At 41.2% G+C, this 11403-nt stretch overlaps 1 protein-coding gene across 1 annotated transcript in view; it reads right to left on the reverse strand.

The window, feature by feature from the left end:
• The window catches only part of OPN5 (opsin 5), a 34468-nt gene extending 23406 nt beyond the window's left edge, over window positions 1–11062 (reverse strand). Inside the window, exon 1 of the mRNA XM_062573120.1 lies at window positions 11036–11062. Within this exon, the coding sequence (XP_062429104.1) occupies window positions 11036–11062 (27 nt within the window). The remainder of the gene's footprint in view (window positions 1–11035) is intronic.
• Window positions 11063–11403: the final 341 nt, after the last annotated feature.

Raw genomic sequence — 11403 nt, forward strand, 5'->3', positions numbered from 1 at the left:
CTGGAGGTGGCCTGGAAAGACTATCTCATACAAAAGGTCAGGTACTAATCTGAGAATACCAGACAATACCAAGTCAAGTACAAATCTGAGAAACAAAACCATCAGGCTAATTTTCCTCCCCATCAAATCACAGTCACAGGTCTTGATCCAGCTGCTGCCTTGCCTCTAAAAGGACCCCTATGCCTTTCTGTCCCCCAGCTTTAACAGTCCTGCCAGTTTTATGCAGCTGCTGCATTTGAACCACGTAGCGGTTGAACTGATGAAAATCGAAAAGCACATCTGGAACTTGTCAGGACAACTTGGGGGTGATATAAAGAAATATCAAAGTGTTTAAGGGTGTGCTCCTTTCCTGAGTCACACTAAAAACTCCTAGTCATGACAACGTTAAGTAGTGCCTGAGAGAATATTGTCTAACTTAACAACCCCTCACATAAAAGCAGTTTTATAGTGAAAATTTTAACTTCTGCATATGCTAACTTCAGCCAGAAGCCCAGACATTATTGATTTGTAGCCTATCTCTGAAGGGAAGGTGCAGGTTTCCCATTCAAATCAGAGCCATCGGACAGATATGAAAGCTTAATTGGTCAAAATGGACCGCAATAATATAGCAGAGTTTGCTGTTTCTCTCAGTATAAATTGTTACCTGTGTGTAAATATTAATGTTATGATAGACTAGTCCTATTCGGCTGCTGAAAGAAAAGAAAACAGCTTATCTTGACTTCAGCCAGAGGGAGTACAGTATTTATGGGAACACAGACTTAATGAAATTTTTCTGCAAAAAGAGAGAGGAGACTAGTGTCTAACTTCCAGAAAGACGCACACACAAAGTTTCCTCATTAAATTAATTATATCTGGGAAACCAAGAATGGGAGACATTTCAGGTATAAGAGAGCTCATTTGGAGTTTAATTTGGCAAGGGTTGTCAAAGACAGCAAGAAGAATTTCTTTAAGTAAGTCAGCAACAAAAGGAAGACTAGGGAAAATGTAAGCATGCTACTGAATGGGGTAGTGGTCCTGGTGCCAAAAAGTACCAGAAAGACAGAGATACTGAATGACTTATTTGCTTCAGTTTTTACTACTAAGAGCAGCTCTCAGGAAACACAGATCCTTGAGACCAAGAAGAAGGTCTAGAGAAAGGAAGATTTTCTCTTGGTGGAGGGGGATCAGGTTAGAGATAATTTAAGTAAATTTGACATCTGCAAGTCCATGGGCCCTGATGAGATGCACCCATGAGTGTTGAGGGAGCTGGCCAGTGGCATTGCAAGGCCTCTCTCAACTGTATTTGAAAGGTCATGGAGATCAGGAGATGTGCCTGAGGACTAGAAGAAAGCTAATGTCACTCCAGTCTTCATAAAGGGCAAGAAGGAGAAAATCAGGGAATTGCAAGCCGGTCAGTCTCACCTTGATCCCTGGAAAGGTGATGGAACAACTCATCCTGGCTGCCATCTACAAACATATGAAAGACCAGAAGGTAATCAGGAGTAGTCAGAATGTATTCATGAAGAGGAAGTCTTGCTTAACCAATCTGATGGCCTTCTGCAAATGAATGATGGACTGGGTAGATGAGGGAGAGAGCAGTGGATGTTGTCTACCTTGACTTCAGCAAGGCTTTTGAGACTGTCTCCCGTAACATCCTCATAGACAAGCTGCTGAAGGGCTCACTAGATAAGTGGTCAGTGAGGTGAATTGAAAACCAGCTGAATGGCACAGCTTGGAGAGTTGTGATCAGTGGCATAAAATCCAGTCGGAGGCCAGTCAGTAGTGGTGTCCCCCAGGGAGTCAATACAGAGTCAAGGATTGTTAAACTTACTCATCAGTGACATGGATGAATGGACATAGTGCCTCCTCAGCAAGTTTGTTGATGACACCAAACTAGGAGGAGTGGCTGATACAGCAGAAGGCTGTCCTGCCATTCAGAGAGACCCTAACAGATTTGAGAGACAGGTAGAAGGGAATCTCATGAAGTTCAACAACGGAAAGTGTAGAGTCCTGTGCCTGGGGAGGAATAACCCCATGCACCAGTACAGGCTGGGGGCTGACCTGCTGGAAAGCAGCTCTGTGGAGAAGAACCTGAGAGTCCTGGTGGACGAGTTAACCATGAGCTAGCAATGTGCCCTGGTGTGCCCCTATGGTATCCTGGGCTGCATTAGGAAGAGCATTGCCAGCAGGTCAGGGGAGATCCTTACCCTCTACTCAGCCCTGGTGAGGCTGCATCTGGAGTCCTGTGTCAGTACAAGAGAGACATGGAGCTACTGGAGCGAGTCCAGCAAATGTCTACTAAGATGATGAGGGGTCTGGAGCATCTCTCACATAAGGAAAGGCTAGGAGAGCTAAGACTGTTTAGCCTGGAGAAGAAAAGTCTGAGGGGGAACCTTATCAATGTGTGTAAGTATCTAAAGGGAGGGTGATGGGGCTAGACTCTTTCCGGTAGTGCCCAGCAATAGGACGAGAGGCAACAGGCACAAAATGAAACACAAGCAATTCCATCTGAACATGAGGAAAAACTTTTCTACCGTGAGGGTGATAGAGCACTGGAACATGTTGCCTAGACAGGGTGTGGAGTCTCCATCCCGGGAGATATTCAAAGCGTCCTGTGTAACGTGCACTAGGTGACACTGCCTGAGCAGGAGGGTTGGACTAGATGATCTCCAGAGGTCCCTTCTGATCTCCACCATTCTGTGATTCTGTGATAAAAAGCTACTTTGCTCAATTTACACAAAAAGTGTTCCAGTAAAACATAATATAGGATTTTGATACTAGATTATGGCTTTTAAAGCTTTTCCATCATCCTAATTAGCAAAGGAACTGATGCATCTTCTACAAATAGAAGCGATCCAAATCATTAAGAAGGAAGTAAGTGTACCCCAAAAATCTGTTCAAAAGTCAAATCTCACACTTTTAGGATATAAGAAACAAAAAGGAGATATAATTAACAAGGCAGAATAATTATCATAACTCCAAATCAAGAAAAACCATAATCCTGATCAACATCTGGTGTCTGCTAAGTGTTGGGTAGAATAAACACAGAGAGGGACAGCTTTTAAACTATCAAATAAAGCCTAGCAAATTTAGATAACTTGCATTTTTCAAGATGAATTATTCCATGAAACAAGATTTGAACGAACTCTAATACTAGGGGGTTTGGGGGGAGGGAGTGTTGTTTGTTTCTTTGAGATACCATGGTTTTACAAAGCAGATCAAAAAGTTTTGAGGAAAATTTTAACACAACCTTCACCAAAAAAAATAAAATAAAAAAAAAATAAAAAACTAACAGCATTATGTAACTCAGAAGCAGGAGTTACTTAGTATAAGAATGCCTGAGCAGTACAAATTTGTAATTTGTACCATAGGAATCACAGAAACTGAGCTACAACCAAGTGCTACCAAAAGGTTCCTCTGTGAACGTTACTAAGGCAGAAATGCTTTAATGTGACTGAAATGAACACACAAGGAATAGAATATTACAATCAAAGACATGAACCATTTATAAGTGTCAGAATAATTTGTGGAAGCAGATGAATTTACTAAGAGATAAATTGTAGTTGGAAACAAAAGAGGGCCACAGACCCAGCACAACCTTCTAGTAAGAATTAGTAGAGTTCATTATTAAAAAAAAATTAACACAGCTAAAACAATAACTATCAACTATGTTAATTAAGAAAATAACTTTCTGCCCTTTCATGATGTGTAATAGCTCTTAAAAATAATACAATTATAACTAATTTTATTTCAAGTAAAAGACAAAAGCTAAAAGAATACATTAGCACCAAAGTGTATTATTATTTTTCTAAGGGAGTATTATTATTTTTTTCTTTAATTTGTTCAATGACATCTAATCCTCTGAATTTCCATAATAAAGTAGCCAAGTCTCAGTGCCAACTGGTTCTCAATTCAAATTATTGAGTGTAATTTTTATTCTAAACCACCCCTGCACTCCATATACGTTTGGCATCCACTCACTTTGAGAGTATAACAAGAACAAAAAAAAAAAAAAAAGAAAGAAAGAGGAAACCAAGGTTATAGAAACAGCTAGTTATAAAAAAATGAGTAACTTCACAGCATTTTTTTGTGCACAATAGGAATACCCAACACGTATAATCTTTGTAATGAGGTTGTGTTAGCATCATATATCACTTCTCCTTACCAAAGTGTGACAGGAAAAGGAGAAGACTCCATTGCACCAGCTGAGAGCTCAAGGAGCTGCAGGTAAGAAGAATCTGGTGCTAAACATCAAATAGTTTTGTAGAGTATGTCTTGCAAACATGGGCCACGAAAGGCATAGGCCACCAAAGGGAACACACGCATTGCCTTGTCCTTCTACACCCATCCTGGCTGCTACGCTCATGATGAGTCCAACACATTTGCTGCCAAGCACCGCTACACCATTTAACTATCTGCTTTCCTGTGCTCATTTTTCACATATTTGATAATGTCTCTCAAAACTAGTTTTAGCTGGTGACATGCATCCTCAGCCAGGTATTTCTCCAGCAGTCTGACTAGCTGTTGTATTTAGGAAAGTAAATAACCAGAATACTTCTCCCAGAATGACCACTAAGCAGCGCCTCTTTTTTAATGTAGTGAGATCTACTGTCAGTAGGAGAGATTTCTTCAACAAAAAACATCATGATTTAATCTCAGCTTATATTTAAAAAACCTGAAGACTCATGATTTGAATCTATCTCTTCTTTTTAATACGTAACCTCTTTAATCACCAGACTGTTGGTTAGTCTAGGATAGATTCTCTTGCTCACTCTTAGTGAAAGGAACAGTCACTTTGAATAATTATTCACCAGCTTAAAAGTTCAAACTAAGATTTCCTACATTTCAGGTGATCTGTGTGTTCCACCACACAAGACGGTAGCTTCTTTTGTGCTAATTAGGAAAGAAAATGGTAAAATGGAAATATCTCATATTTCTCCCACAATAGAGGCTGGAAAAGCTTTTGGAACGTCAACTTTTGGGGTTGATACTGGGAAAATATTTTTCTGGCCAGCTGTCACTGAAGATCTGCCTAGCTAATACAACGCAACATCACATAGCAATAACGCAACGGGATGAGTAGAGGAAAAGCTACAATCACACGTGTAGCTACATAATGTGGCTCCATCTCCGGCTGAACATCCTACTGAGAGGCAGAATATAAATTCAGGGGTTAAAGTCCCAGCTAGGTGCTTCTACTTTCTTTTGATCTTGCAAGTATGCAGTAAGACTTATTATTCTGTTTTGATGACAATGTAATAATCATTATAAAAAAGTAGAGCAACAATCGACTCACGTGTTTACGTGGGTGTCTGTACCTACCTTTACAATAACAAGCAGGACACACCTACAGCAGTGGATCTGTAGAGCAGAACAGTTGTTTCTGAGGACCTCGCATCCACTCTACACACATTTTACTTTGGAGCAGCTCTAGTTTGCTCCCCTGGACCAAATGCTGATTCGAACCTTGAGCATATCTTCCAGGTTTCTCTCTTCTGAAGAGAATCTGGCTCCTGGACTGAGACCATTCCCTGATGCAAACCAAGGAGTGGTGAGTACAGACGGCTGGGAGAGTCGCTTCAAAAACACACTCCTACTAATGGCAAAAACATGAATGCAGACAGAGCCTTAGTGGTTGGGAGCCCACCTCTAGTGGCCTGATCATCAGAAACCAGTGACTGGCCCTCCTCTACGTCATCCACTATATGAGTCATGATCTGGGCTATTTTCTATTTGGAGTTTCCTCTAAATTAAAATAAAATTCATTTTTCCTGAGTTGCGCATTTTTTGAAAGCTAGCCTTCTAAGTGTTCTCAACGAAAAAAAAATAACAGCAAATACAAGCAAATAAAGTGAAAAATAAGGAAAAAAATATCTCCAGACTTTTTTTTTAATAATAAAGTCCTTTATTCTGATTAATAAGCATATATCAAAAACCAGATAAGATATATCAAAAACAAGCACTGGCAAATAAATCAGTTCTCCAAGACTATTTTCTTCTTGCTCCCTTGCAAGGACAAAGGCTACCACTTTGCAGCAGGTCTCTGATAACCAAAGTGTGGGAACAGAGCATCACGCCACAGCCTGCTGATCTAGCTCATCTACAGGCCGTCTTTCCAGCACATCCAGTGCTGAAAAGCCCCTAGTGCCCATGAAAACAGATTTAAAGCCAGAACAAAAGACACCAATGCTCTGCTTCCTATCAGAAATGGACTTGTGCTTACTCCTGTGCAGCAGACATTCATATTTAATTAATACAAACAATTCCACTTTTAAATAATATATTCTTTAAAATGGAACTATTCCACTATAGCTAACCTCAAGAGATCCAAAATCCTGACTCAGGCTCCATAAAACAGCAATATCAGGCCTCAAAATTTCCCAGACTAGAAAGAAGGTTGGGGCTTTTTCGTTTGGTTTTAATTAACGCTATTTCTCCAACCCTGCATTGGTTTTGCTCCCCGCTGCTTTCCACAGCTCTCATGGGGGCTTTTCAGCATGTCCTCCATGGTTTGGCAGGCCTCTTCTCCCGCTGCGCCGAGGAAGGCAGCTGCAGCAGCTTCAGGCTACTCGTGCAATCTATCCAGGCTGCTTTTCTGGCCGTGGAAACTTCACCTCCCACTACGACCCTGACAGTGCCCACTTTTTCCATGCTTGCCCTCAGGTTTTCAAGTCTTCTGATGATAGTCTCTCCTGCAGCCTCCAGTCTCCTGAGGGAGCTGAAAGGCCAAGAGGATCGAGCTCAGGACAGTCCCCAGGAACCACAGAGCCTCATCTCTTCTTCTGCTCGATGTGCAACTTTCGACAAACGGCTCAATCTCTTTCCCCAAAGGGGAAATCGACTGAATTTGCATCTACGGCAGAGGTGAGCCAGTGGGCTAATGGGGGCAGCTGTAATGGCACAGAAGTTGGCAGTATGAGAAAGAATAATGCATTCTGCTAATATGGAAAATCATTATAAAGCACAGACTGTCCTAACAGATTCAAAGGCACACAACACTGTTTTGAAGTAACAATCAGCTTATTAGTTCTAGAAAGAATAAACTGTGATTTTGCAGGTGATGACCTACATAGAGACCTGAAGCTGTGAGTGAAGCATGTATTTTTCCTTTTTCCCCAGGACAACACCTTTGAAAGAGAGCTGAATGATGTCTGTACAATAAGCAGATCCAAATGAAAATTTGAGACTCAGCTCTCAGCTGTCTGTTACATTTTCAAATTTTGACGTGCAAAATCAAAAGCGCTGTGTTTTCAAAGGGCTGTATTTACACTGTTACTCCTCAATATCCAAAGCATATATAAGCGCATTCACAAGTCTGTGGCCATCTGAAATTTGTGATTTATTTGTATGGAGAGGCGGACTCAACAAAGCAACCAGTAATGCTCTCTGCGACGTAATCCCTGCTGATATCCCGGGCAGCAGCCAGAACCTGTGTTTGTATCCAGTGAGCAAGGTGTGAGGGCATCCAAATTGCAGAAAACGTCTCTGTCCTGAGAATAGCACCATATTTGAACAAGGTAGGCATGGCAGCAGCCTTCACAACAGTCATCTCTGATTTGGAAAGTAAGTCTGTAGCTGCTCACTCGTGCTGTTTATATAACCACCTATTTGCAGTTTCCAAGAAGTCAGTGCCACTGCACTCGATGAGACGTTTGGAGTATTTAGCACTAAGTAGTTCCACGAAATGTTAGTGAAGGGTAACTGGGACTTTACACCCTTCAGGAGACAGACCCTGAGAAACAAAACTGTGACATATGATCATTGCAAGCCCTGTGACTGCAAGAGGCTGGAAAGGACCTCAAGCAAACAGCTAGTTCTTACTTGATTTCAAGGCAGGCTGAACTCTAATTATGTCATTATAGATGACTGTCTAGTCTGTTCTTTAAAACATTTAACAATGGAAATTTAATGGCCTCTCTAGGTGAATTTTTCCAAAGGTAAATTAAAATTGTCAAAGAAAATAACTTTGAACCAGTCATATCTTAAACAAATCATATCCTTAGATCAGAGAGAGACTCTCTTTCCCAGAAGACCTCTTAATTTCTAATACAGGCAGATCCTTTGGGAAATAAAATACTAGCGATTAAGTTCATTATTTTAAGAGTGCAGTTAAGGCAAATTCAATAGTCTGCTGAATTCAGCTTTGCTAAAAGACTTATTAATGCAAAACAAAGTAGGAGCAGTTGCTGCGTTGTGCACAAGAAAGAATGTTTCAAGTGTCCTCAACAGGTAAAATACATTACAAAGAAGTGCACTTTTATGGTGACAAGTGTCATTACTTTGGCAAGAATCAGGCACATTAAAAGTGCTTTTTAGGGACTCCAAAAAGACAGAAAAGTCATCAGGATCTTATTTTATGAAATATAAATGTATAAATATATATTGCAAGAGATATAGTTGGGGGAAGGAGAGGAGAGAGTGTTAACAGGAATCCACTTCGTACGAATCTGATCAAATTCAATTATTATTTTGCCAGAAAAGCAAAGAATGTTTAAGAAACACTGAGAGAAATTTCATTTGGGAACAAAAATTAAAGCAAAGAACTCCATAAATCTTTGAAAAGTAATAATACAGATTTCCTTCTGCTTAGCTTTTAGTACATGAAAACCAACCAAACCAGAAAGCATCGTGTACACCAACACCACAGCAACACACAACCCTGCACCCTGAGCCATGTCCTGTTTGGAGGACATTCCCAGTCACCTCACCTGGTCAGCAGCTCTGCTGCTGCCACTGATAAAGCATAGTCACAGCTTGTCCAAGAAGATGGACACATTTTACCAGGGGGCCTACTTGGATTAGAAGATTCATCCCCAGATTCAGGTCCTCACTGTGAAATTCCTTGACACCTTCGAGGACCAATACAAGAACCAGATCTTGCTTCCGTGGTGCAGCATATTAGGAGCAAAAGCAGTATATTCCCAGTGTAACCCAGCATACATCCACATTTGAGTTCCCTCTGCTGATGGTTTTCAGGGCATTTACTCCTACTCTTTCCTGGGACAGGCAGGAGTACATTTTCTTGCAGTGCCAAGCCTGCAATAAAGTTCCTGGGAATCCCTGTGGTGAGCAGACCTTCAGCCACGAGATCTGGCTGCGGCTAAGTGATGCTGACTTACACAAGCTGAAGATCCATCTCTACCTCTCTTCAAATCTTGCAAAGTGAATCTGTTTAGGCGTGAGCCCGAACAAAGTAAAGGAAAACAGAGCAGACATGTCACAGAATCTGAAAAGGCTGCAAAGAATCAGAATCGGAAAACTTCTGCAGTAGCTGCAGCACAGAGGCAATAAAGCAGGTTTTGAACTGCTTTCCTGGTGTTGCCTTGGGAAGAAAAAAGTGCTTGACACTCAGATTGCTGGAGCTGCCTAATCAGCAGAGATGGGCTAGACAAAAAGGAAAAGTAGACATAACCAAAGCATGTTTCAGAGAGGATAAAAATGAAGCTCAGTAACCCAGCAAGCACAATTTCAACTCAGTAAATGGAGCTTGTCAGAAAACAGTACCAATCGTACTACTACAGGAGAACATACAACGGGGAAAGGCTACAAACACCAGACAAACCAAAGCAGCACAGAAAGGCAATCCCGGTTCACAAGATACATCGCCTGCAGTTTGTCTGAAGATGACTGCGACTAGCTCCTGAAACATTTTTAGGTGGAGTTTTCCCATTTCGGAGCCTTGCCTGTCCCTGCCCACCCTGCACAGCTATCCATCTGCCCATTAACCGAGCGTCCTGGTGACGAGCAAAAGTCTAATCCTAACACAAGGAGAGAAAAACGGCTTCCTGGCTGACCAGCCTGTGCAATCTCATTGATTCTGTTCTTGTGAAAGAGAATAAGACCTTATAACAGAGCTGGAGTATATACTTACAGAACTGTTTTCCAGCTGATAAACCTGATTAGAGTGATTTAGTAATTTGCATGCAGTCGTACAGCGAGGCAGTGGCTGGGGATGTAACTTGGGAATGTCACGTCCCTGCCCACGATCTCCTTGCCGGATCTCTCACCTCTTATCACAGGCTAAAATTGATATGAAAATTGTCCTTTTTTTCTTGCCTTTTTATTACTGGGCCAATTTCTGTGCAAAAAGGTGCAAGGAGACAGTACCTTCGTCCAATTCAGCAAAGAAACACTGTCCAGTCATTTCCTAACTGCATGCAAACACTGAGATTCTCTGATACGTGACTCCCATAAGAGTGCTTAACTGTTAATTTGCCATTAAAAATAGCTCAGAAGTCCAATAAACACAAAGAGCTGATTTCTCTTTGGTGAAAAGTGCCACTGTGATGACTTACAATTTTGCACCTTCTGGCAATTACTTTCTCCCTAGGAGCAGCAAGCAGAGAGCTGTGAGAAACGGACACGAACACACAATTTCAGGAAATACTCTTTCTGTAAAAAATGGTTTGGGGACATTAGTTTTAATTTCTGACTTTGAAATCAACCAACCAATATGTTTCTGATGTTACCCAGTGACAAATCGATCATTTGTCACTCCCAAATTAATTTTTTAATAAAGGTAATGCCAGATCTTTATACACCTCCAGAAATACAGAAGGAAATACTCTTCCAGAAAGACCAGTATTTATTAAAATTCCATAATGCTTCCCAGTCATATTACACCATAAAATTGTCTCTGGTTATATCACACATGCTTAGTGACCACAACACTATCAGAAGGAGTGGAGGGGAAAAAGAAGAAAAGAGACTCGGCAACCACTAAATATCAACACTTTCAGAACACTGTTCTGACTTTCTTAGATACATTTAAGGCTGCTAGGTCCTAAAATCTTTATGTGTATGATGAAACAGCTTATTCTTCCAGGAAGAAGGAAAAAGGTGGTATGATAATTGAGAGAATTGTATACGAAACTAAGTATTAGTTAAGGCAACCTGAATACGAACCTAAATTAATAAAATAGTGAATATACAGAGGAAAACCACCTAACTGTGCACATACAAATGCATTTTTGCACTTACCTTTTGTGTGTACATACCCACACTTGCAGCATTTAATTTTTTTCCTAACAAGAACAACAGGAGAAGCAGGACTTACCTTGGTCTCAAACTCTGTGTAGAGCATTCCCCCTATAGCTTCATTGCTGCTTTTATTTTAATGTCCAGCTCGAAACAATCTTCAAAAACCGTAAATCCAAAGCTCATCTGATGCCTCAGTTTTTAGAATTCAAGAGGCAGAGGGGGAAACGCACGCTGCAAAGACGAGCTCTCTTTTTCCTCCCCTTGCTGAGTTCGGTAGCCGGCTCTGGATGTTGTGCTGCTCGTTCCTCCCTCTCTCACACTTTCACGCGGTGCTGCTGAACATCCTCAACTCCACCGAAAGAAATCACTTTCTAGAGCACTCAGCCCCCGTGTCCTCCCCAAGCTGCTTGCCAAAGGAGCAGTGACATCTCGGAGAGCACCCCC

The sequence above is a fragment of the Rhea pennata genome, chromosome 3, assembly GCF_028389875.1.
Source record: "Rhea pennata isolate bPtePen1 chromosome 3, bPtePen1.pri, whole genome shotgun sequence".
Taxonomy (NCBI): Eukaryota; Metazoa; Chordata; class Aves; order Rheiformes; family Rheidae; genus Rhea; species Rhea pennata.